General features: G+C 43.7%; 1 protein-coding gene across 5 annotated transcripts; it reads right to left on the bottom strand.

The window, feature by feature from the left end:
• Positions 1 to 216: 216 nt before the first annotated feature.
• LOC118367652 (transcriptional repressor p66-beta-like) lies at positions 217 to 23,319 on the bottom strand. 5 transcript variants are annotated; one of them, XM_035751248.2, is made up of 11 exons: positions 22,826 to 23,319; positions 10,550 to 10,953; positions 10,307 to 10,436; positions 9,781 to 9,912; positions 8,323 to 8,472; positions 7,774 to 7,950; positions 6,970 to 7,345; positions 6,619 to 6,818; positions 6,388 to 6,498; positions 5,546 to 5,810; positions 217 to 5,108 (listed from the first exon to the last, which is right to left on the bottom strand). In XM_035751248.2, exons 2-11 carry the CDS (start codon positions 10,945 to 10,947, stop codon positions 4,972 to 4,974), a joined length of 2,076 nt encoding a protein of 691 aa, XP_035607141.1. In that variant the 5' UTR covers positions 10,948 to 10,953; positions 22,826 to 23,319; the 3' UTR covers positions 217 to 4,971. The 5 variants fall into 5 exon arrangements, with proteins under 5 accessions (XP_035607141.1, XP_052350398.1, XP_035607142.1 ...); XM_052494438.1 differs by having other exon boundaries at positions 6,970 to 7,330; XM_035751249.2 differs by having other exon boundaries at positions 8,344 to 8,472.
• Between the last annotated feature and the right edge of the window lie 1,681 nt (positions 23,320 to 25,000).

Genomic DNA, 25,000 nt, shown 5'->3' with positions numbered 1-25,000 from the left:
AAGTCTCTTCTGGTCATAGCTATACTCCTTTTAGTCAGAACCATAATGGCCCTGACACACAGGCAAGGGGAGGTGTGTCTGTGTCACACCCGACCACAGCACAAAAAAACACTTTATTCCACTTATTTATTGAAATATCTATGCGTGTATTCTTTCAGATGTTTTATGTTTCCATTACATAAAAAGGTCCACATATCATCATTTGACCACATCAAATAGTTGAAAACATCGCTTAAACTTTATTGACAGAATATGATGCAAGCCATTGGAGTCATATTGTGACAGTATTGCGTTGTGTTGTTGAGAGTATTCCAAGTTCTGTTTGACACAACATCTAGTACTCCTTCATCTTTTAAAACGTGTATTTGAAGACTCGCTTCATGACCATGGCTAGGTTAGCACATAGCTTATCCATTAGGACTGTATTTTAAACACACAGCGGGTTGTTCATCTCATGAGTCTCTTTCTTACTTATATGTGGACCATGCACTGCCTTTCCCTGGAAAATATATACTAGGAGAAAAAAAAAAGATAATGAAATGTCCCATTCCAGTTGTCTGATCTACGCCAAGCCTTACAATAATTTTTACAAGGATAATGATAATAATATTAACTAATCGCTAACTGAACATCAATGCTGCAGAAAGTAAAGCATGTAGTAACAGCAGAGCACTTCATACAATGTATAGACAAAGTGGTCCTGGGATAGATCAAACAACTCTCCATAAAAGATGATCCTACTGCCTCTAAGTACTAGAAAACAAGATATAGAAAGAGAATGCTTTTGATAGTAAATAGAAAAACCCCACACATTTTTGCACATTTGTGGCACAGGAATGATCAATAAACAAAATGACAAGCTTCACAATATCCATGGCTTTTTGTTAGTTTTTCTATACAATGTATACCCAACTTGAATTCAATGTGTCTTATTCCACAAAGGAGGAACACTTATGTACAATAAATAGATCATTATTATAACTACAGCCGTTTGAGATAATATTACCTGACAATTTCAATTTCTTTAGTTAATTATATTTCTTGATTTTTCCTTTTCCCCATTTTTTTGTAAAAAATTGACAGAAATTAAATCGAAAGACAGATCAGCAAAATGTAGTTTTTTAAAATGTTTGAAACTTTACAAAAATTACATTTGAAAATGATATTTTTCCTGTTTTTCTCTAGTTTCTTTAAAACAAACATTTTGAAATGGTGCATCTGGCATAGTTTGAGAAAGCGAGAAAGATTGATGATGAAGTCTATAACGCATACATACAACAAAATAAGACAAAGAAAACTATCAAAAACAGTGAGTGTCACTATTGACACTATTGTTCATCCCAAATAGTGATCTAGCTGTGGAGTGTTCTGTGTTAATGGACTACGGCAAACCCTGGGTCGTGTTCATTAGACACAAACAATAGGAAAGGTTTTCAAACAAACGGACAACATAAATGAAATCCCCTATAGGACAAGTGCAGGTAGTACTACCTCTGTTTAAAATATTTGCTTCAGTTTGGTGCTTACTGAACACGGCCAGTACAACATCTGTTCCATCTGGGTGCAACAGAAATAGTGCTTATATTACTGTATATGGGAGTAAGGCTACCTAACTGTAGTTGGGATAATAAATGGATAAAATAGTAACATTCAGCACAAATACTCAAATTAACTTTATCTTCCCTGTGTCTCAAAATATTGCACCTGCTTTTGAAGTTTATCAAAAAGGGCAAGGAGTAAGCCACTGCTCTCTGGCAATATGTTTATTTTACATTTTAAACTGCAGGGTATAAGAGGCAATAACCAGGCAACTCCTGCTTGCAAGAAATACATTCAATTAGAATTCATATTTCCTGCTGCTTTAAAATGGATGCACCAGTATTAGTTACTTCCAAATTTGATCCTGAAATAATTAAACATCAGGCATTGCTGAAATAGAGCCACAATTATCATGAGATGGAACAATAATCAATTCAATAATAATCTATCAATTCATCCTGGATTCCTGGTGGACAAAAAACAATATCCTTACTCTCTGTACCTAAGTGCTTATGTACAGTACCAGTCAAACGTTTGGACATACCTACTCATTCAAGGGCTTTTCTTTATTTTTACTATTTTCTACATTATAGAATAATAGTGAAGACATAAAACCTATGAAATCATGTAGTAACCAGTGTTAAACAAATCAAAATATATTTTATACTTGAGATTCTTCAAAGTAGCCACCCTTTGCCTTAATGATAGCTTTGGACACTCTTGGCATTCTCTCAAACAGATTCATGAGGTAGTCACCTGGAATGCATTTCAATTAACAGGTGTGCCTTGTTAATTTGTGGAATTTCTTTCCTTCTTAATGCGTTTGAGCTAATCAGTTGTATTGTGACAAGGTAGGGGTGGTATACAGAAGATGATATTTTACCAAATAGGGCTAAGTCCATATTATGGCAAGAACAGCTCAAATAATTAAAGAGACACGACAGTCTATCATTACTTTAAGACGGGATAGTCAGTCAATCCAGAACATTTCAAGAACTTTAAAGTTTCTTCAAGTGCAGTCGCAAAAACCATCAAGCACTATGATGAAACTGGCTCTCATGAGGACCACCACAGGAAAGGAAAACCCAGAGTTACCTCTGCTGCAGAGGATAAGTACATTAGTTACTAGCCTCAGAAATTGCAACCCAAATAAATGCTTCACAGAGTTCAAGTAACAGACACATCTCAACATCAACTGTTCAGAGGAGACTGGTCTGATGAGTCCAAATTTGCGATTTTTGTTTCCATCCGCCATGTCTTTGTGAGACACAGAGTATGTGAACGGATGATCTCTGCATGTGTGGTTTGGTTCCCACCATGAAGCATGGAAGAGGAGGTGTGATGGTGCTTTGCTGGTGACACTGTCAGTGATTTATTTAGAATTCAAGGCACACTTAACCAGCATGGCTACAGCATTCTGCAGCGATACGCCATCCCATCTGGTTTGCGCTTAGTGGGACTATCATTTGTTTTTCAACAGACAATGACCCAAAACACACCTCCAGGCTGTGTAAGGGCTATTTGACCAAGAAAGAGAGTGATGGAGAGCTGCATCAGATGACCTGGTCTCCACAATCACCCGACCTCAACCCAATTGAGATGGTTTGGGATGAGTTGGACTGCAGATTGAAGGAAAAGCAGCCAACAAGTGCTCAGCATATGTGGGAACTCCTTCGAGACTGTTGGAAAATAATTTCAGGTGAAGCTGGTTGAGAGAATGCCAAGATTGTGCAAAGCTGTTATCAAGACAAAGGGTGGCTACTTTGAAGAATCTCAAATATAATTTGATTTCTTTAACACTTTTTTGGTTACTACATGGTTCCATATGTGTTATTTTATAGTATTGATGTCTTAACTATTTTCTACAATGTAGAACAACTATGAAAAACCCTTGAATGAGTAGGTGTGCCCAAACTTTTGACTGTTACTGTATATCCTGTATATGTCTCCTATATAACTGTTTGATTTATGTAAATATTCAAGTTGCATTTGTCATTCTGTATTTATTTATTGTCTCCTGTGCAAAGTACCTTTCAGATACACTAACACTTCAGAAGACACCAAACATCTAAATAGCTTAGAGCAGGCTTAAAGCTAATAGCTAGCCACTCTCCATGACCGTTTTCAAATGCCTCCCAGACACCATGGGGATAATGTTGACATAAGAAAGTTCAAATAGTATCTAAACGGAATCCAGAACTCTGAATGACAGGGTAGAGTGAACAATAGCAAATCCTATTAGCTAGGAGATGAAAACAGGGGAGAGAGGGATCAACACCTGTGCCTCCCCCCTCATTCCCACTCCTAAATAAGTACAAACCATGGTCCTATTGGAAACCCCTTCAATTTTCGGTCTAAGGATGATCCCTCCCACCAAATCCAATACCTGTATCCTCTCCAATTAAATAACAACCTTATCACCTGATCTCTCAGCCAATTAGGTACGATCACATGATCTCTCTGCCAATCAAAACCCTCTAAATGATATCTCCAATCAATACCCCATCAATTATATATGCTTTAGGATACTAACTTCTGAACTACAGCCCCCCACCCCCCATCTGCCTCAAATGAAAAGGTGAAAGGATACAGGGCAACTCTGCTATAGGTTCAGTTTCTATGCCTTCATGTACAATGGGAGTAGTATTTTTTCAGCGGTGCATCCAATCCAAGTCCAGATGGTGCATTGGGCTCTCTCACTTTGTGGGATATGTATCCATCCTTGTTTCAACAATCAGTTAGAGGAGCATTGCTCCAGACAACTCCAGGGTCTCAAACATCCTCTTTTCTCCCCACAAATCTTTGAAGAAAGCTCAAGCTCAAAGGCTTGACAGATTCAGGTCAAAGTTAAACCATCACAATCACCTTTTTAAAACAAAGGTTTGGCCGGGCTGGTACAATTCCTCCTCCAACAATTCACAACCAAATGTGGAAAAACAGAGTGATGGTTGAAATCATAAATCAGACTAAGAGCAGGGATTGGAGAGTGGTGCAGTTCTCAAAAAGATAGCTTGGTAATTCCCGACATAACAAAGACTTGAGTCCGGTAAGGAAAGCTCAAGCGAGACAAAATATTGCTTCAAAAACAAGCGCATAAATCGAAAACAAAAGACACCCCACACTCGGGACACTGCCACAAGCATATAAAGACAGGGGTTCTCCACAAAGATGGGCACGCTCATAACTGGTAGCGGCAATGTAGTAACAACATCCATAGCACTAATGACGATATTAATAACAAGAGGAATTAAAAGGGGTTTGCATCACGTTCAAATGAAAAGTCATTTCAGAGTTTGGTGGCCTCTTTTGACTCGTTGATTGTGTTCTTCATACAGGTTAGTTTGGTAGGCACACTAACAGGCACTGCATGCGATGGAGGTTGGGGTGTGGTGTGGGGAAGGGCTGTGGTATTGCGTCGGGGCGGGGTGAGGTTCATTTCTGTCCGCTGATGGACTGGGATATGGAGCGAGGCGGGATCATGTCCAGCAGGTATTCCCTCTGGCGGTCAGCCAGGCTCGACCCCTTGTGGCCGACCACGTTGCCTGGGTTCAGGTAGGCAATGTTCACCCCTGGAGAGGGAGGAAGAGGGAGGGAGGCAGTGAGAGACTGTCAGAGAGGCCTGCCTCTCAGCCCCAGCCCAACCCCTGGTCTATACAGTCGTATGGCTTATTTCTGTCCCAACCCCAGCCCAACATAGTTGTTTGGCTGATCTCAGTCCCATCCCCAGCCCAACTCCTGGTCTATACAGTTGTTTGGCTGATCTCAGTCCCATCCCCAGCCCAACTCCTGGTCTATACAGTTGTTTGGCTGATCTCAGTCCCACCCCCAGACCAACTCCTGGTCTATACAGTTTTTTGGCTGATCTCAGTCCCACCCCCAGACCAATTCCTGGTGAATACAGTTGTTTGGCTGATCTCAGTCTCATCCCCAGACCAACTCCTGGTCTATACAGTTGTTTGGCTGATCTCAGTCCCATCCCCAGCTCACCCCTGGTCTGTTTACTCACCAGGGATGCTGTAGAGCTGGCGGCGGTTGTCGTGATGCTGCTGCTGCTGCTGCTGCTGCTGTTGCTGCTGTTGCTGCTGTTGCTGCTGTGCCCGGCTGTGCCCACTAGTGCTCAGCTGTCCACTACGCTTTCCAGTCATGCCCAGCAGGCTGCTGGCCACTGAGAGCTGGGAAGCCTGGGCGAAGTTGGACAGAACACCCCGGGCCGAGCCAGACATACCCCGTTGGAGGGAGGCCTGTGACTGGGTCACCTGGGGCTGAGGCGCCTGGAGGACACACACACACATCAGATAGAGAGTCCATCTGTCAGCACGGGACATCCTCAACAACTAAAGGGGGTGTGGTGACAGTTGTGGAAATGTGAAACCTCGGGATTCCTCTTTTTGCAGCCATTATACCCCTGACATGCCAGTCCAGTTCAAAATGTCAACAATGGCACATGTGGTTTTTGATATACATCTACTTCAATGCCCACCCTTAGACAGGGATTAAAGACAGAAGAGAAAGTGATCATTGCACAAGAGGGTGGTACATATTTGTAAAGTTTTAAAAAGTACAGATTTATTTCATTTGAAGTGTTTACACAGAAACTCAGCAAGTCGCTCCCGAAAATGTACAACCAAATCTCATAAATAGGGTGTTTAATATTGCACAAGACAGAGGTTTATGTAGTTTATGAGCTATAATTCAGTCAATATTTGATCAATGAAAAAAAAGATGTATCAAGTATCCTTTATGCAGCTGTTACAATTGGACCTTTCATCAACTTTGCTGAACAACGCTAGATGACAGGGTGTCTGTTGCAGCAGGTAGCACTTACTAACAGCGGTGATAGTGACATACCTGTCTGTGTGTGTGATGTCTGCTCATGGACTCAGCCTTACTGACGCTTGGAACAGTTTGAGCTGAACTGGTGGCAAGAGCGGCTTGCAACTGGATTCTCTGCTCAATCTCCTGTGACACATTTAGTAAAATATGGTTATTCACACACACGCACGCACACATACACACACACACTTTCCCTGTAAACAATGGTTGCCTGAACAGAGCACAAGGATCCAATGGAATGCTGACCTGCTCCTGCTGTAGAGCCTTAACGAAGGCGTTCTTCAGCCTATTGGTGTGCTCGGCCTTCAGTGCCTTCTTCTGATTGGATGACATACAGGTCTCGCAGAGTATGCGCCCACCCTTCTCCTGCTTCCAGTGAGGGGTGAAGTCCGTCTTGCACTGGGCACAAGAAAAGGGTTCCATGGAGGAGGGCAAACGCAGTTTACCTAAAAGAGAGAGCCACAAGAGTTCAGTGAGGGGAGAGGGGCCCGATTCCAAATGTCTGTCCAAAATCTGATAACATTGTTGGTTTGATGGTTGTGTGCAGGACAAATGGCTGCTAGGCATCAGCAAAATGGTTCCAGTTCCTTCCCTCACCCTGACTGTCAATGACACTCTGCACAACCTCCTCCAGGCCCACCATATAGATAAACTCGCTGTTGGCCGCTGACGGCAGGAAGTGGAGGAGTGGTGCCGGTGGCTTTGGAGGCGGGATCTCCAGCAGTGTTTTTTCCAACTGCTTCCTCAGGGCTAGCTTGGCGGCCGCCTGGCTACTGGCTGTGTCTACCATGGAAGAGCCCACCGATGTCCCCCCTGGGCTGTGTGTGGCTGAGGGGCTGACCGCCCCCACCCCCGACACCCCGCTGACCCCTCCCGCGGCTCCGGCCGCCTGCATGTGGGTCAAGCTCATGTAGATGGCCGAGGAGGAGGAGGAGCCAGAGCGCTGAGAAGCTGCCACCTGCTGGGTGGAAGACTGCAAGTAAACATAGAGAACCATACACGTCATTCAGAACAGTGGTTTTAAGTCTGATGGCATGACAGCTATATTTATCTGCTAAAAATTATATAACAACCCCCAAAACCTGGCATCTGAGTGGAAGCAACTGATTTTGAACCTCCGACAGTGGTATTCAAACTTTTCCAGCAATTTTTCTATGGACGTCCCCTGTCCATAGACTGCTTACAGATGAAGGAAACCAATATGTGATTTTGTAATTTGGGTAAACTATCCCTTTAGTTTAAGAGAACCAATAAATACAATTTCATCAATAAAATTGTATTTTCTAATTATCTCTCAAAAAAGTGTGCATTTATCCCCTACAATAATCTATACTCTTATTTCATTTTTTCCACTGCTCTATGATGATTTTGACCAATAACAGGGATGACGTTGGGGTTTACCTGCTGGTAGCTAACGGCGTTGTTAGAGCTGCCAGTCGAGGAGCGCATGCCACCCTGCTTCTGCTGTGCCAGCCTCTGGCCCTGCAGCTGGGCAGGATTGGGCGCTATCACCCTGCTCTGTGACATCATCATCTGAGACATGGAGCTGTTGGTGGCTGACCTGATCACTGAGTGACCCTGGGGGAGGAAAGAGGAGGAAGAGAAGGAGGAAGAGAAGGAGAAAAAGATCATAAGTAAGACATGGGTGGTGTTTGCCGGTTTTCAGTGTCATGTCTTTTTCCTGCTCATATTCACCAGAGTTTATTTAAGAGGGTAATGCCTCTTCATACCACGAGATGGTGTCACTGTGCTATTAAAGAAACAGGAGACCTCTGCTTTATTGTGAGATGGTTCTCATGCAAAATGTAAAAATAATTGTTAAATCCCATCCCCCAACCACCTCTATGTCTTCCTTGTGCCTGCCCAACTTGCATTGTGACCGACCCAAGGCACAAAGGGAACCCTAAGAGAACCAGTACTGTAGCCCACCTGTGCAGTGCTGTAGCCCACCTGTGCAATGCTGTAGCCCACCTGTGCAGTGCGATGGTTCTGGGGCTCTGGGGTGTGGTGGCCAGGGCGGCCAGACATCTTGCTCATGCTCTGAGCCCCGTGGACGGCACCGCTCTGGAGGGCAGACGCTGTGTTCTGGACCACAGGGACCTGATGGGGCCGGAGGGTAGAGGTGATACATCGAATAATACTAACATAATAAGGTTATTTACCTGACACTTTTATCCAAAGCAACTTATAGGTAAGCCCTTTACACTCCATACTGTATATTGGGTGAAAATAGCAGATTTGGCCACTGATATGCCCATAAATTGGATAGTGGTATAGTAACATAATATACATTACTTCAGAGCTACAGTATCTGTTTTAAAGCAGTATATTTAATTTTTTATTTTACCTTTATTTAACTAGGCAAGTCAGTTAAGAACAAATTCTTATTTACAATGACGGCCTACCAAAAGATTTCAAATAAAATAAAAATATAGGACAAAACACACATCACGACAAGAGACACCACAACACTACAAAAAGAGAGACCTAAGACGACAACATAGCATGGCAGCAACACATGCCATGGGAATCAACTGACAGTCATTCTAAGCGGGCAACAAGAAGATGCCCCCATCCTTCGCGCCAATTGGGTTACTTTGGCATTAATGATCACTATGTTTAATGTACAGTTACGAGGATGACATGGCATCATACCCTGGGTTGTTATTCTGAACAGAAGGAGCCTATATTCGGGGTATCTCTAAATTGTTCCCTTTCAATTGCTACAATGGTTATGCATATGCTTCTCATTTTCTTTTAATGTGTAGGCCCTATAGGCCAATTCCCCCGAGGGTAAAGTGTTGATGCATAAGCAGTAAGTGAGTGAGAAAAGGATAAGTGCAGTGGATGAGTGAGTGAGAGAGGGATGAGTGCGGTGGCTGAGAGAGTGAGAGAGGGATGAGTGAGGTGGCTGAGAGAGTGAGAAAGGGATGAGTGAGGTGGCTGAGAGAGTGAGAGGGATGAGTGCGGTGGCTGAGAGAGTGAGAGGGATGAGTGTGGTGGCTGAGAGAGTGAGAGGGATGAGTGTGGTGGCTGAGAGAGTGAGAGGGATGAGTGTGGTGGCTGAGAGAGTGAGGGGGATGAGTGTGGTGGCTGAGAGAGTGAGAGGGATGAGTGTGGTGGCTGAGAGAGGGATAGGGATGAGTGTGGTGGCTGAGAGAGGGATGAGTGTGGTGGCTGAGAGAGGGATGAGTGTGGTGGCTGAGAGAGTGAGAGAGGGACGAGTGATGTGGCTGAGAGAGTGAGAGAGGGATGAGTGCGGTGGCTGAGAGAGTGTAGTGTGACAGAGTGAGCAGTGGATGACAGAGGGATGAGCAAGTGGATGACTGAATAAATGTATAAATGACTGACTGAAGCAGATGAGTATAGAGGATGGATGGGACAGCGTTGGGTGGGTGACTGACTGACCTTCTGCACCAGGTTCTCCTTCTGCATTTGGCTCTGCCTCAGCTTCTTCAGCAGCACCAGCCGGGCCTCCTCCAGCCTCAGCTCCTCTCTCAGAGCCCTGATCATCTTCTGCCTCTCCTCCCCTGTCTTACCCTGAAGCACACACATAGAAACAAATGAGCACACATACTGCACCCACTTCTGCCATTCCTCTCCATACACACATATACAACTATAAAACTTGTCATTTTATCTATTGCACTTGGTTTTTGTGTATAGATGATGTGTTACAGCTGATGCCAATGATGTATAGAGGATATAATGTATTATAGATAATACCAAATGAATATCTGTACTGTTTTCCTAGAGTGTCTCAAAACAACCTGAGTGGTCCACAATGTGTTTTTTTAATTAATTAATGTATTAATAACTCTATACAACTATGCACTATTCGAATACTCATACACACAAAAATACAATATGCACATACTTCTAAATTTTTCAAGACTGCAATAATATGTGCTGAAACACACACAAACACACACACCTTAAACATCTCCAGGTTCGCTACCCTCAGGCGTTCTTCCCCTTGGCTGGGCCCTCTTGGACTGGACGCCTCATTGTCTGACAGAACGATCACATCAGGGGAGGGTGTGTGTCGCTCCCGGTCAACGTCACTGTGGAGGAACACACACACTTTCAACTCTGACTGATTTTTAATTGTAAGAAAGATTTCTATTTTCCCTCCTATCCTCTTGTACTCCCCATCTCTTCTCTCTCCTCCACTCACCCTCTCCGGGCGCTGAAATCCACCGGCTCCTCGCCCATGTTCTCCTTCCCGCTCTTTCCCACCATGCCATGGGCTCCCACAACTTGACCACGGAGGCTCCCATTGGTCTTCTCCTCATAAGCCCCTCCCCCTGAAGACCCATGACCCTTGACCTCACCCCCTAGAGCCCCACCTCCTGAGACCCCTCCCAACACTCCCCCCTCCAGGCTGGCCAGGTCCTTGCGTTTCAGATAGGCCAGCATCTTGAGGCGCTCCATGGCTTGGTGGCCCTCCATCTTGATGCGTTTGGAGAGCAGCTCGTCTCGCTCACTGCTCGTGGCGCCACCTGCAGGCGAGGAGGAGTCCAGGCCTCGCTTCAGCAGGCTCAGCCGCACCGCCTCCTCATTCAGTCGCTCCATAATGGACTGGATGGATGAGAAAGAAAGAGAGACAGGGATGAAGGGATGGAGAGGAGTATGTAGGAACATCTAAATTAGCCATGATTATTTGTCCTAAGGTAAAAATAAAGAATTTCTGAGATCAAAAGAGCAACATGATTATGACATATCTTGAAATGTGCAACTCAAACAAACACAAACAATGAAAATCTCTACTCTACTAAGAAAATATCTTCACTTGTACGTACAGTGAGCATACTTGATCTGATGATACACTAGCAAATTTTGGAAACAATATTGCTGGCAATGGAGTGGGGTATGAGACACTGGAGCAATTATAAGCAATATGGCCATGAATAGCATATGAACATAAAATCTAAAATTCCCCATTTATTTACTCATCTCCTATAGCTTTTTGTTGCCTGTTGACTGACACATTGGTACTGGAATTTGTCAGCTAACAAACAAGCAACAAAGAACTCAACCTACTGTCAGTCAAGTCAACAGTTGCAATGCAGACATAAGGATAACTACATTTAGCAAACTTTTTGCAAACGTTCAAGCTATTCAGCTAGTTTAACATACAAAAAAACTTATCCAAACAAAAAACTAAAGGTAAAATCTACATGGCTAGCTAGCGAATTAGCCTGTTAGTCCGATTAACATAGCATGGGTTTTCGGTTAGCATGCTAATGACGATTAGCATGCACCCCCGCGTGGATATCTGTCAGTTAACATGACAAACTCAATACAGTATGTACACTGAATGTACAAAACACTAGGATCACCTGCTCTTTCAATGACAGACTGACCAGGTGAATCAAGGTGAAAGCTCGGATCCCTTACTGATGTCACCTGTTAAATCCACTTCAATCCGTGTAGATGAAGGGGAAGAAACAGGTTAAAGAAGGATTTTTAAGTCTTGATACATGGATGGTGTATGTGTGCGCCATTCAGAGGGTGAATGGGCAATACAACATTTTTAAGTACCTTTGAATGGGTTATGGTAGTAGGTGCCAGTCACCCTGGTTTGAGTGTGTCAAGAACTGCAACGCAACTGGGTTTATAATGGTCCACCACCCAAAGGACATCCAGCCAACTTGACGCAACTGTGGGAAGCATTGGAGTCAACATGGGCCAGCATCCCTGTGGGACCCTTTCGACTGATCAAAATTACCCAGCTTATAAAAAGTTGCTCATTTTCAATGGAAAAATGTTGCAGCAGCCACAGTGAAGCATAGCGGACAGGTCGGCTGCTCTCCCACCATATTGTTTGTTTTGCCACCTCAGACAACGCTAACAGTTAGCTGTCATTACCCCTGTCCCATAACCATAGACTAGCAGCAGGCTAACACAGTGCAGCACACACAGCTATCCTATTGAATTAAGAGTCAAATAAGCATGTGTAACAACTGTGTTACAACTCCAATAATCATTATTCATACCTCCATCCTAAAAGTTAATATTTCCATCAAAGCCAACAGAAAATGGGAGAAATGCTTGCTGCCCTTTAACATAGCTGCAGATACAGAAAAAAGCACACACCCACACTTTTTCATTCCTGACCTCCTTCTCCAGTCTGAGTTAAAGGGGTATGTAATATGATATGTACCTAAGATAGAACATGCTTGAGGGCTTTTATGTATCTATATGGATGTATACTGTATCCTGTGTGTGTTTGTGTGTGTACTATTACATGCATGGGCACATATGATGCCTTAAACATGCACACACATGCGCATAAAGACAGTCATTTAATTAATATGTCGTGTCCTCTATCAGGCCCTGAAATGGTTAACCGTGTGTGTGTGTATGTGTGTGTGTGTGTGTGTGTGTGTGTGTGTGTGTGTGTGTACAAATCCGATTGTATTTGACATACTTGAGTCATAGGAAGGTTGGTTGAGGATGCACAGGCAGGCAATGTAGGTTGTGCACAGGGAGTTAGTTTGCCCTGCAACTTAGACCAATAATACGCTTAAAGAAATCAGAGAGTGATGAGGATTGGCCCGGAAGAGTGGGGGGAGGGGTTGTCAAGGGACTAGATGGTGGACTGGTTATAATTAGAGCATAATGCCTTGCTATGTAGAAATGGTAGCACTCTTGTGTACACACACACACTAACACACACACACACACACTAACACACCCATTTATAAGGACACACACGGTATGGTTTTTCAATGTAGCAATCTTTAAAAAAATGTATTGTATGTTTACTACTCTCTCTCTCTCCAGGTCCAGAGAGTCATCATGAGACATGGAAGTTACCACTTCATTTACAAAAGGAAAAAGGAAGTGGTAACCCACGTAGAAAACTGTGGAGAGAGAGAGACAGAGAAAGCAAGAGCAGGTAGAAAAGTGAGAAAGTGCGAGTAAAACCAAACGTGGCTAACAAGCCAATCAGAATTGCATTGTGGTGTGTGTTTGTGTCTGTGTGTGTACATGTGATCATCTTTACCCAGCACCTTTTGCCCCCCACCCCCCTTCTCTGTCCCTATTGCTCCTTATATAATGTGATGACTGTTTCCCTCAGCTGCAACAAACCACCATCTCTTTCCCTCTCTCACCAGTCTCCTCCTACAGCGCCCAACCCCAACACGCATCGACACACATGCGCACACACATGCACACACACACCACACTCTGGGCACGCTGCCAAACAACACAAGTCAGACGCCTCCATACCGCGAGAGGAAGAGAGGAGGAAGAAAAAGGGGGTGCTAAGATGGAAGGATGGTAAACGAGAGGGGGTGATCAGCATAAGCACAGACACACACACATACTTAAACAGCACACAGACAGACACAGACAGACAGTCAGACATACACACTAACATTCCCCAAAGCTACATAATCATTATCCTGCAAAGTGAAGCTACTGTTGAAGTGATGTAGAGGTTGGTCAAAAATACATTCTACTGGGACCAGCACCCTTGATTAAAAGAAATACAGGGATATACACAAAGCTGTCTTTACTGTCCTTTCTCTTTTTTACAATGATCATATTGGCATTAAAATAAGACAATCCTACAGGGGTTATGGACAAAGACCGCTATGATACAGTATATTATAATCACTGTAGCCTATATGCTGTAAAAAGAGAGGTATACAATAGAAGACTGACACAGTAACAGATAAAGATATGTACAGTATTCTTCAGCCATACCCAGCCCTGCGAGAAGACACGGGCGCACCCACACACACATACACAGGGATTTCAGAGACCATGCCAACATAAGGCTCCTTTGTTCCCGTTCCTCAACCCCCACCCCTCCTCCATTTTCCTACAGTTGTGCGATGCCAACAAAGCACCCGTATAAACACTCCCCTCCCTCCCCTCTCCCCGTCCTGACTCCACTTCCCTCCATCCATCCCTCAAAAAACACTGGGGAGAAAATACAACTTTTTTATCGTAAACATATGCTGCATAGTTGTGTTTGCAAGACCCTGAGGGGGGAAGGGAAGTGACAAATAAGGGCTTATGTCGTACTGTTAGGAATATAGTCCCAAGGGCTTTCATTTATGTGCATGTACGTGGTGAATGTAGATTACAAACAGAGATGTGATTCACTTCTTTAACCTTCTTGTTGCTTGGTACTAGCAGAAGTCAGTGCAGAAGCAGCGTTAGAAACCCACCAACCCACCGCCTAACCTGTCAATGAGAGAGCACAGGTTGTGTGTAAATAATGAAGTGCTGATGATCACCCCACATTTGACAACACATTGGTAGCAAGGTGCAACCGAATGGAAGAAAGGAATCAGCCATGAACCCACCCATGAGTCCTGACTTAATGTGGGAAAACCCTGAGCTAAGTTCTGAAAAAACACCAACACCTAAATAAATCTGGTTTTAACATTTGTTCCAACATAATACCCTACAGCAGTGGTTCCCAAACTGTGGGTCCGGCAGGGGTCCCAAACTGTGGGTCCGGCAGGGGTCCAAGTGGGTTGCGTGATAAGACAAATGTGTGCATTGCACATATTTAGAAATACATTTTCGGGATGGAAAAACGCTTTCAGTGTCAACTTAAATGACTAAAATCAAATAGAAAGTATGTAGAAAAGATAATGGACCTATAGAATAGCCTATAATCTTTGAGAACATACAACTAAATAAATACTAGACTATCAGGCCGCAATTCATTTTGCTATAATATTTGAGCATAAGAACACAGCATTAGCCATTAAAAAATAATTTAATTCAATTGTAGGAGATTAGCTATTAACTGCAAAAAAAGGATCTCAGCTCTACAGCAAAAATTTGTAAAATAGCTGGAAATTAGCTTTAAAAATAGACATTTTTCTGTCCTCTGCTAAGGTGATATTGTTTCCTTATTCTTTGGTTTGTGTAATAGTAAAACAAGCAAGCAAGTTGTGTTGTGATACTTGTAACTGATTAGCCTTTCATAATTGCCCCCGAGGGGTTAAATAAAGTTGTATTTAATTTAAATGAATATGTATTGTCAGACTGAATCACTAGAAATGATTATCAGGCTAATCTAAAAATCATATCATCATTATAAATCACATTATTACTATAATAACATGTAATGGTCCATTCATAAAGAACACGGGTGGTTCATGCTGGGTCACTGTGGTCATTAGGAGGGAATCAAACACAATCATATCTAATTCCATTCAAGATCAGTGTTTATGGGGGGAGGAGAGAAATTAGGACAGGACACAAATATTTAACAGGGCCTTAAGTTTATCTCATAACTGTAGCCTGATAAACTGTATTGACTGAAAAGAAAGGGAAAAATATATGAGGACATGGCGGTGATGGCATCAGGGGTTGTTGTCGACAACCAATAGGGTTTCATCACACGGTCAACCCCAGGGTACAGAGGGTTCCTAACATGAGACTGATTAGGAAACAGTGTCCATGGAAACCAAGGGGTAGCTGGTCACCTTGACAAAAAAGTCAGAAAAATTAAATAAAAAAATCTGAATCTATTCAATTGGATGAATCTATTTACTCACACAATGAATCTGGCACAATTCAAATGCAAAACACACACAGTTCAACATTACACTGTAATATCATATCTTACACACACCTGTAGTGTCAGATCATGTAATCCAGACAAACGAACCTACACACCGACACCCACACCCATCATCCTGCTCCCACTACACTACAACAACACTTAGGAGGCCCAGCTCTTCATCACACAACACTTATCACATGGTTGCCATGGCAACTATGGCCTGTCTATTTATAGACCGCACCACTAATCAATTTAATTTCTGCGGTTGCCTAAGCAAAGGAGGGAGCAAGGGACAAAGGGAGCAAGAAGAAGAGGAGGAGAGAGCAGAGATGTCAGAGTTCTGTGTTCTGTGTACAGTGGAGATGCTGAATTTCCCCAGAAAGACATCCATACCTTTGTCCATACCTAATTATACATGAACCATGATTGATCTAGACAGAAGCTTTGTTAAGAGGATTTTGAAATGGACCAAGATGGACAGACATGTACATGCATATTATGAAAACGGGCAATTCCACGGGTAACAGAATGATGCTGAGACTCAGATTTTTCACTTGAACCCTATCAGTCCCAAGACCCCAGCAAAGATCTGCTTTTCATTTATCTGACTTTCAATTATCTGCATATTCAGCCCTTTTTTTAAAGACAATTAGGTGTTTTAGACCTACCATTTAATTTGCAGGACAACCATGGCTACAAGTAAAACACAAAACAATTTGACAAACAGTTGCATTCATGAGTTTTATTGACAAATGTCAACAAAAAATGGCCAGCCAAAGCAAAAACCTGGTAAAAATGAATTTATATGAATTCTGTAAGTACAGAAATTGTTTGCTCACTGCGAAATGAATATTCAGCTAGTCAGTGACAACTGTATGGAGTTTGTGACCGCAACTATGTGAGCTTATTAAAGCATAATAGATACTATGTCCTGGGATTTCCTATGATGTTATATCTATAAGAACCCCTTATTTTTTAACGACTCGTGTGTAGCTTGTGAGCGTCATAGAGCAAAACGTGTTACGTGTAAGTGTCCGTGAGGGTCTCAGCTTTCCATAGATTGCTTATAGTAGTTTGTAGCACAAACCATTCACATGTTTTTGGTAAAAGATCTAAAGACATTTTTATAAAAAGACCCGGCCCCCTTCGGGATCCGCCCTTGTCTCACAAACACCACTCTAGCTCAGCCCCTGTTAATCACACACTCATTTTTTTTATTTAACCTTTATTTAACTTGGCAAGTCAGTTGAGAACAAATTCTTATTTACAATGACGGCTTACCCCGGCCAAATCTGGACAACGCTGGGCCAATTGTGCGCCGCCCTATAGGACTCCCAATCCCGTCCGGATGTGATACAGCCTGGATTCGCCATCGATAAAAGACAGCACTGTGCAGCCGTCTTCATTGACCTGGCCAAGGCTTTCAACTCTGTCAATCACCGCATTCTTATCGGCAAACTCAATAGCCTTGGTTCACCAACTACTTCTCAGATAGAGTTCAGTGTGTCAAATCAGAGGGCCTGTTGTCCGGACCTCGGGCAGTCTCTATGGGGGTGCAACAGGGCTCAATTCTCGGGCCGATTCTTTTCTCTGTATAATATCAATGATGTCGCTCTTGCTGCTGGTGATTCTCTGATCCACCTCTACGCAGACGACACCATTCTGTATACATCTGGCCCTTCTTTGGACACTGTGTTAAACCTCCAAACGAGATTAAACGCCATACAACACTCCAACTGCTTTTACATGCTAGTAAAACTAAGTGCATGCTCTTCAACCGATTGCTGCCCGCCCGACTAGCATCACTACTCTGGACGGTTCTGACTTAGAATATGTGGACAACTACAAATACCTAGGTGTCTGATTAGACTAAACTCTCCTTCCAGACTCACATTATGCATCTCCAATCCAAAATTAAATATAGAATTGTCTTCCTACTTCACAACAAAACCTCCTTCACTCATGCTGCCAAACATACCCTCGTAAAACTGACTATCCTACAGATCCTTGACTTCGGCAATGTCATTTACAAAATATCCTCCAACACTCTACTCAGCAAGCTGGATGTAGTCTATCACAGTGCCATCCGTTTTATCACCAAAGCCCCATATACTGCCCTTTATGCTCTTGGAGGCTGGCCCTCAATACATATTCGTCGCCAAAAATCACTGGCTCCAGGTCATCTGTAAGACTTTGCTAGGTAAAGTCCCGCCTTATCTCAGCTCATTGGTCACCATAGCAACACCAACTGCCTTTCCTTCCAGTTCTCTGCTGCCAATGACTGGAACGAATTGCAAAAATCACTGAAGCTGGAGTCTTTTATCTCCCTCTCTAACTTTAAGCTGTCAGAGCAGCTTACCGATCACTGTCCCTGTACACAGCCAACCTGTAAACAGCACACCCAACTACATCATCCCCATATTATTACTTACCTTCTTGCTCTTTTGCACCCCAGTATCTCTACTTGCACATAATCATCTGCACATCTATCACTCAAGTGTTAATGCTAAATTGTCATTATTTTGCCTCTATGGCCTATTTATTGCCTTACCTCCCTACTCTTCTACATTTGCACACACTGAACATAGATTTTTCTATTATGTTATTGACTGTACATTTGTTTATGTGTAGCTCTGTGTTGTTGTTTTTGTCCCACTGCTTTGCTTTATCTTGGCCAGGTCGCAGTTGTAAATGAGAACTTGCCTCTTGCACTGAGATGCAGTGCCTTAGACTGCTGCGCCACTCGGGAGCCGGACGGTCTTTAGGTCAAACACATGATGTTTAAAGGGGTTAGAACTCCAAAACGCGATGATGGGACTCATTGGGTTAAAATGTATGCCTAACAAAAACTAACGATTGTTAAACAAACCAAAAAAGTTCTATACACAAGGAAGAGTTTTAACAATTTTCACAGAAAATGTTACAAAAACACATTTAGTTGAAGAACAGTGCAGATGCAAAGTTTGGTAACAGAATGATGGCACAAAGAGCACAAACCATTCTGTTACCAAACTTTGCATCTGCACTGTTCTTCAAGTACATGTGTTTTTGTAACATTTTCAGTGGAAATTGCCGTCTTGTGACGGCCGGCCGCCCAACAACCTGCCCGCTTGACCCTATCCCCTCCTCTCTTCTCCAGACCATTTCCGGAGACCTTCTCCCCTACCTCACCTCGCTCATCAACTCATCCCTGACCGCTGGCTACGTCCCTTCCGTCCTCAAGAGAGCGAGAGTTGCACCCCTTCTGAAAAAACCTACACTCAATCCCTCCGATGTCAACAACTACAGACCAGTATCCCTTCTTTCTTTTCTCTCCAAAACTCTTGAACGTGCCGTCCTTGGCCAGCTCTCCCGCTATCTCTCTCTGAATGACCTTCTTGATCCAAATCAGTCAGGTTTCAAGACTAGTCATTCAACTGAGACTGCTCTTCTCTGTATCACGGAGGCGCTCCGCACTTCTAAAGCTAACTCTCTCTCCTCTGCTCTCATCCTTCTAGACCTATCGGCTGCCTTCGATACTGTGAACCATCAGATCCTCCTCTCCACCCTCTCCGAGTTGGGCATCTCCGGCGCGGCCCACGCTTGGATTGCGTCCTACCTGACAGGTCGCTCCTACCAGGTGGCGTGGCGAGAATCTGTCTCCTCACCACGCGCTCTCACCACTGGTGTCCCCCAGGGCTCTGTTCTAGGCCCTCTCCTATTCTCGCTATAAACCAAGTCACTTGGCTCTGTCATAACCTCACATGGTCTCTCCTATCATTGCTATGCAGACGACACACAATTAATCTTCTCCTTTCCCCCTTCTGATGACCAGGTGGCGAATCGCATCTCTGCATGTCTGGCAGACATATCAGTGTGGATGACGGATCACCACCTCAAGCTGAACCTCGGCAAGACGGAGCTGCTCTTCCTCCCGGGAAGGACTGCCCGTTCCATGATCTCGCCATCACGGTTGACAACTCCATTGTGTCCTCCTCCCAGAGCGCTAAGAACCTTGGCGTGATCCTGGACAACACCCTGTCATTCTCAACTAACATCAAGGCGGTGGCCCGTTCCTGTAGGTTCATGCTCTACAACATCCGCAGAGTACGACCCTGCCTCACACAGGAAGCGGCGCAGGTCCTAATCCAGGCACTTGTCATCTCCCGTCTGGACTACTGCAACTCGCTGTTGGCTGGGCTCCCTGCCTGTGCCATTAAACCCCTACAACTCATCCAGAACGCCGCAGCCCGTCTGGTGTTCAACCTTCCCAAGTTCTCTCACGTCACCCCGCTCCTCCGCTCTCTCCACTGGCTTCCAGTTGAAGCTCGCATCTGCTACAAGACCATGGTGCTTGCCTACGGAGCTGTGAGGGGAACAGCACCTCAGTACCTCCAGGCTCTGATCAGGCCCTACACCCAAACAAGGGCACTGCGTTCATCCACCTCTGGCCTGCTCGCCTCCCTACCACTGAGGAAGTACAGTTCCCGCTCAGCCCAGTCAAAACTGTTCGCTGCTCTGGCCCCCCAATGGTGGAACAAACTCCCTCACGACGCCAGGACAGCGGAGTCAATCACCACCTTCCGGAGACACCTGAAACCCCACCTCTTTAAGGAATACCTAGGATAGGATAAGTATTTCTTCTCACCCCCCCCCCCCCCCCTTTAAGATTTAGATGCACTATTGTAAGTGACTATTCTACTGGATGTCATAAGGTGAATGCACCAATTTGTAAGTCGCTCTGGATAAGAGCGTCTGCTAAATGACTTAAATGTAAATGTAAATGAAATTGTTTAAGTAGTATTTCTGCATGGTTGTATCATTTGTTAAGCTTTGCAATCATTGGTTTATGTTTGAAATACATTTTAAAGTGAAACATGTGAGTCTCAGCATCTTTCTGTTGCCATGGAATTTCACATAAACAAATGCATTGCCATGGAATTGCACATACATAAGGCCTATCCCATCTAGGTCAATAAGGCCTAGCCTATAACATGGGTCACAGAGTTGGGCCCCCTGTCCCTTTAAGAACAGGACAGTCACCCATTATCTCTCCTTTCTGTTCTCCTGTGGTGCCAAGCACTGTCCTAACGCGCTACCCAGTCTGAGCCGGTCTATAACCTCAGGATATGAAATGATCTCTTAATGTGAAGCCTTTAGTGACATCACACGGGAGAGAGAGAGAGAGAGACAGGTGGTAATATGTGTGCGTGTGTGTGGGTGGGAGTACAAACGCGTGATGTGTGCGAAATTCAGATTAGTTCTATGGAGTTTGTATTGTAGAAGCCTTTCAAACCCTCCACACGGCTTCTAACCTACATTAACCAACACATCGTCTGCCAACCACTCGTGTCAGGGTTTGTGTTGTGATGATGATGTGAGGTATATGAACCCTAAAGAGTTGCCAGTTCGGGTCCCACTTCAGTTCAACCCAGGCTGTGCTCCTTTAATTGCACACTTCATTCCAATTTACTTCTGGAGATGAACAGCCCAAGAGATGTATAATTTGCAGCCAGGAGATATACAAATGGAGACTAGAATTGACAGAAGAGCACGGAAGGGTCAACAACCACCTGTCCATCCCCTTACTGCATTTCTATTCCAAAAATAAAATGTATGGCAGAGGGATCTCCAAACGTTCATCTCACCTGCAAAAGTCAACTAGACAAGTTCTTGCAGGAAAAAAATCATCAGGAAAATGACAGTGAAAATTTGGCATAAATCAAAGATTTTGGCTTTTTATCTGTTTGTTACTGTCCGTTCTATCTTTGTATAAATCAGTGCAACTGATTAAGGTCTCTGTTTGGCCTCCATGAGTAAATGCCATGATAGGTTGAACAAGTGGTTCTCAAGGATGGAAAAGATTTACCATTGGATTCCTGGAAAAAGTGGCACTGACTAGTGAAACATTGTCCCTCTGTGTTGGTCACAAAAACCAAAGAGGTGAAGTCAAAGTCTAACCCGAGTGGGAATGAATACAGAAGTTACAAAATGTTAATAAATAAAACACTTACATAAACCAAATAGATTATCTGCTTATCTATTGGTTTTCACAAGTGACATTTCTGATGCAAAAATACATCAATTGGCCGGTCACTGAAACATACCTGCCACTGAAATGTTCATAAAACTCAGAGAAAAAAAAAGAGGTTGACATCAGCTAAACAAAATTTGAATAAAGTCAACTGATAAGAACTCTGATCGTCTGGTTGCCCCACGTATCACTACAGGCATTCACTGATTCCTTCAACAGCACTTGTCATCGCCAACCATGGTGGCCATTTGCATAGGGCTAGGAAACAAGTTGAGAGGGTGAACACGTCTTCACTTACGTAAATGGCTGATGCATTTTGAATTCATTTTATTGTATGACATATGCACAACACTTCATGCCATTTGTCTCCAGTTCGCTCAACAAATATCCATGTTCAGAAACTCGATCGTAGCAACGTTGATAAATATATTTAAACAATCAAATTACAACCATCGGTTTCAGATTAACATTTTGTTCATAACGACACCACGAAGACGCATTTTTTCCCCAACCAATCTAGGTTAACCTCAAGGGACTCGAGATTAAACAATAAACGTATTCTGCTCTATATGTATCAATATGATCCGCGCTCACTGTATCATTTATTGCTACAATGGAAACAAATTTGGAACGTTAAAACATTATCAACGTTTGTGTCAGCTGTTTTAGACAGACCTCTTTCATTACCTACATGTTGGAACTAAAAATAACAGCAAAGCACATAACTATTAACCCAATATAACTACTATGTAACCGTTATTTCGCTACTCATCTCACATTGTCCCAGTACTTCAGTTGGACTGAAGTCTGGAGCCTTATCACATCTAGAACCATGATCCGGGGATTTTTAGTTAAACTTCACTTCAGATAGGCCGCGGAAAAATCCTCGGTCTCACCTGACTCGCCTTCACCCCGCAGGTTCCACTGGCTTCGGGTTTGGCTTTGGGATCCTGGGGCGCTGCAGTAAATCCTCACAACCAGTCAGTCCCCGGCACTGGCAGGCAATACAAAAGCGCTGATTGGGCCCCGACAAGCTCTCACGCTCTCTGTCCGTAACCAGACAGACAAATTATTGGACCGCGCTTGTGTCACTGACGCGCCTCTACTCAAAAGGTGTATGTTGTTGTCTGGAGGGGAGAAAAGAGGAGAAATTGACCGAGATGCCCATCCTGTGAACAATACAATATTTAGGCTATATGCCATCGAAAACATGACATTTGCTCATGTTGTCAGTTATTCTACTGTAGACATCGCGTCGAATTAATTGATTGTAGCCTACTGGGCCTTCTTTGATGCATTTATACTATTTTTAGTCAAGGGGCAGTTTTGTCAAGTTCTTGTAGACTGTTTCTTATGCAATCACTTGGACCTTATGTATTTGAAACATATTTCACGGCTGAGGTAGGCTACCAGTATGGGACCAGCATTCAGCATGCATTATACCCGGTTTAACAATAAGCAAAGGCCATTTAATTGGCATGAGTAATCAACACTTAATTGCCTACATGCAAATCTACATGCATTTTAATTGGCTTTCCAACTTTTGTAAGCTACCATTGAACATTAAGATTATCAGCCATATGCTTATACAATTTAGTTGAACAAATACTGTTAAACCATTGTTTATTTATTCTGCAAAGGATGCTGCATGAAAGCTTTTGACCGCAATGCAAAATGCGTCCTCTAGTGGCTACCTGGTAGTATTGCGTGGACACGTTACTGTACTGTACAGTAAAAGCATTATACTATATTTTACCAAATACACTATATAGATACAAAAGTATGTGGACACCCCTTCAAAGTAGTGTATTTGGCTATTTTGACCGGTGTATAAAATTGAGCACACAGCCATGCAATCTCCGTGGACAAACATTGGCAGTAGAATGGCCTTACTGAAGAGCTCTGTGACTTTCAACATGGCACTGTCATAGGATGCCACCTTTCCAAAAAGTCAGTTCATCAAATCTCTGCACTGCTGGAGCTTCCCCGGTCAACAGTAAGTGCTGTTATTGTGAAGTGGAAACATCTAGGAGAAACAACCGCTCAGTGGTAGGCCTCACAAGATAAAAAAAAACAGGACTGCCAAGTGCTGAAGCGCATAAAAAAAAATCAGTCCTCAGTTGCAACACTCACTGACAAGTTCCAACCTGTCTCTGGGCGCTACATCAGTACAATAACCGTTCATCAGGAGCTTCATTGGTTCCCATGCCCGAGCAGTCGCACACAAGCCTAAGATCACCATGTGCAATGCCAAGTGCCAGCTGGAGTGGCGTAAAACACGCCGCCATTGGATTCTAGAGTAGGGGAAATGTGTTCTCTGGAGAGATTAATCAAGCTCTACTATCTGGCAGTCTAACGGACTAATCTGGGTTTGGCGGATGACAGGAGAACGCTACCTGCCCGAATGCATAGTGTCAACTGTAACGTTTGGTGGAGGAGGAATAATGGTCCGGGGCTGTTTTTCACAGTTCCAGCTAGGCCACTTAGTTCCAGTGAAGGGAAATCTTAACGCTACAGCGTAAAATTGCATTCTAGATGACTCTGCCCTACCAATTTTGTGGCAACAGTTTGGGGAATGCCCGTTCCTGTTTCAGCATGACAACACCCCCATGCACAAAGCGAGGTCCATACAGAAATGGTTTGTCGAGATCAATGTGGAAGAACTTGACTGGCCTGCACAAAGCCCTGACCTCAACTCCATCGAACACCTTTGGGATGAATTTGAACAGACTGAGCCAGGCCTAAATGCCAAACATCAGTGCCCAACCTCACTAACACTCATGGCTCAACGGAAGCAAGTCCCCGCAGCAATGTTCCAACATCTAGTGGAAAGCCTTCCCAGAAGAGTGGAGGCTATTATAGCAGCAAAAGGGGGGACCAACTCCATATTAATACCCATGAGTTTGGAATGAGATGTTTGACAAGCAGCTGTCCACATACTCTTGGTCATGTAATATACATGGTGAATATCTATGGTGGGCTTTGTTATTTACCAGTTTGTGGAGCGCACAGAGCAAGCAAGCATCTGCTGAGATGGTTTGCATAAAAATGTCTCATGGCCATTATGGTTT

The sequence above is a fragment of the Oncorhynchus keta genome, chromosome 34, assembly GCF_023373465.1.
Source record: "Oncorhynchus keta strain PuntledgeMale-10-30-2019 chromosome 34, Oket_V2, whole genome shotgun sequence".
Lineage (NCBI taxonomy): Eukaryota > Metazoa > Chordata > Actinopteri > Salmoniformes > Salmonidae > Oncorhynchus > Oncorhynchus keta.
This window is presented reverse-complemented; position numbering and strand designations above follow the sequence as displayed.

Excerpts from the sequence above, each read along its gene's own strand:
- LOC118367652 (XM_035751248.2), bottom strand. The coding sequence starts at position 10,947 with ATGGAGCGACTGAATGAGGAGGCGGTGCGGCTGAGCCTGCTGAAGCGA. Across the intron at positions 10,437-10,549 it reads GATTTCAGCGCCCGGAGAGG|TGACGTTGACCGGGAGCGAC; the intron begins GTGAGTGGAGGA and ends GTTCCTCCACAG. Across the intron at positions 7,346-7,773 it reads ACGCCGTTAGCTACCAGCAG|TCTTCCACCCAGCAGGTGGC; the intron begins GTAAACCCCAAC and ends GTTTACTTGCAG.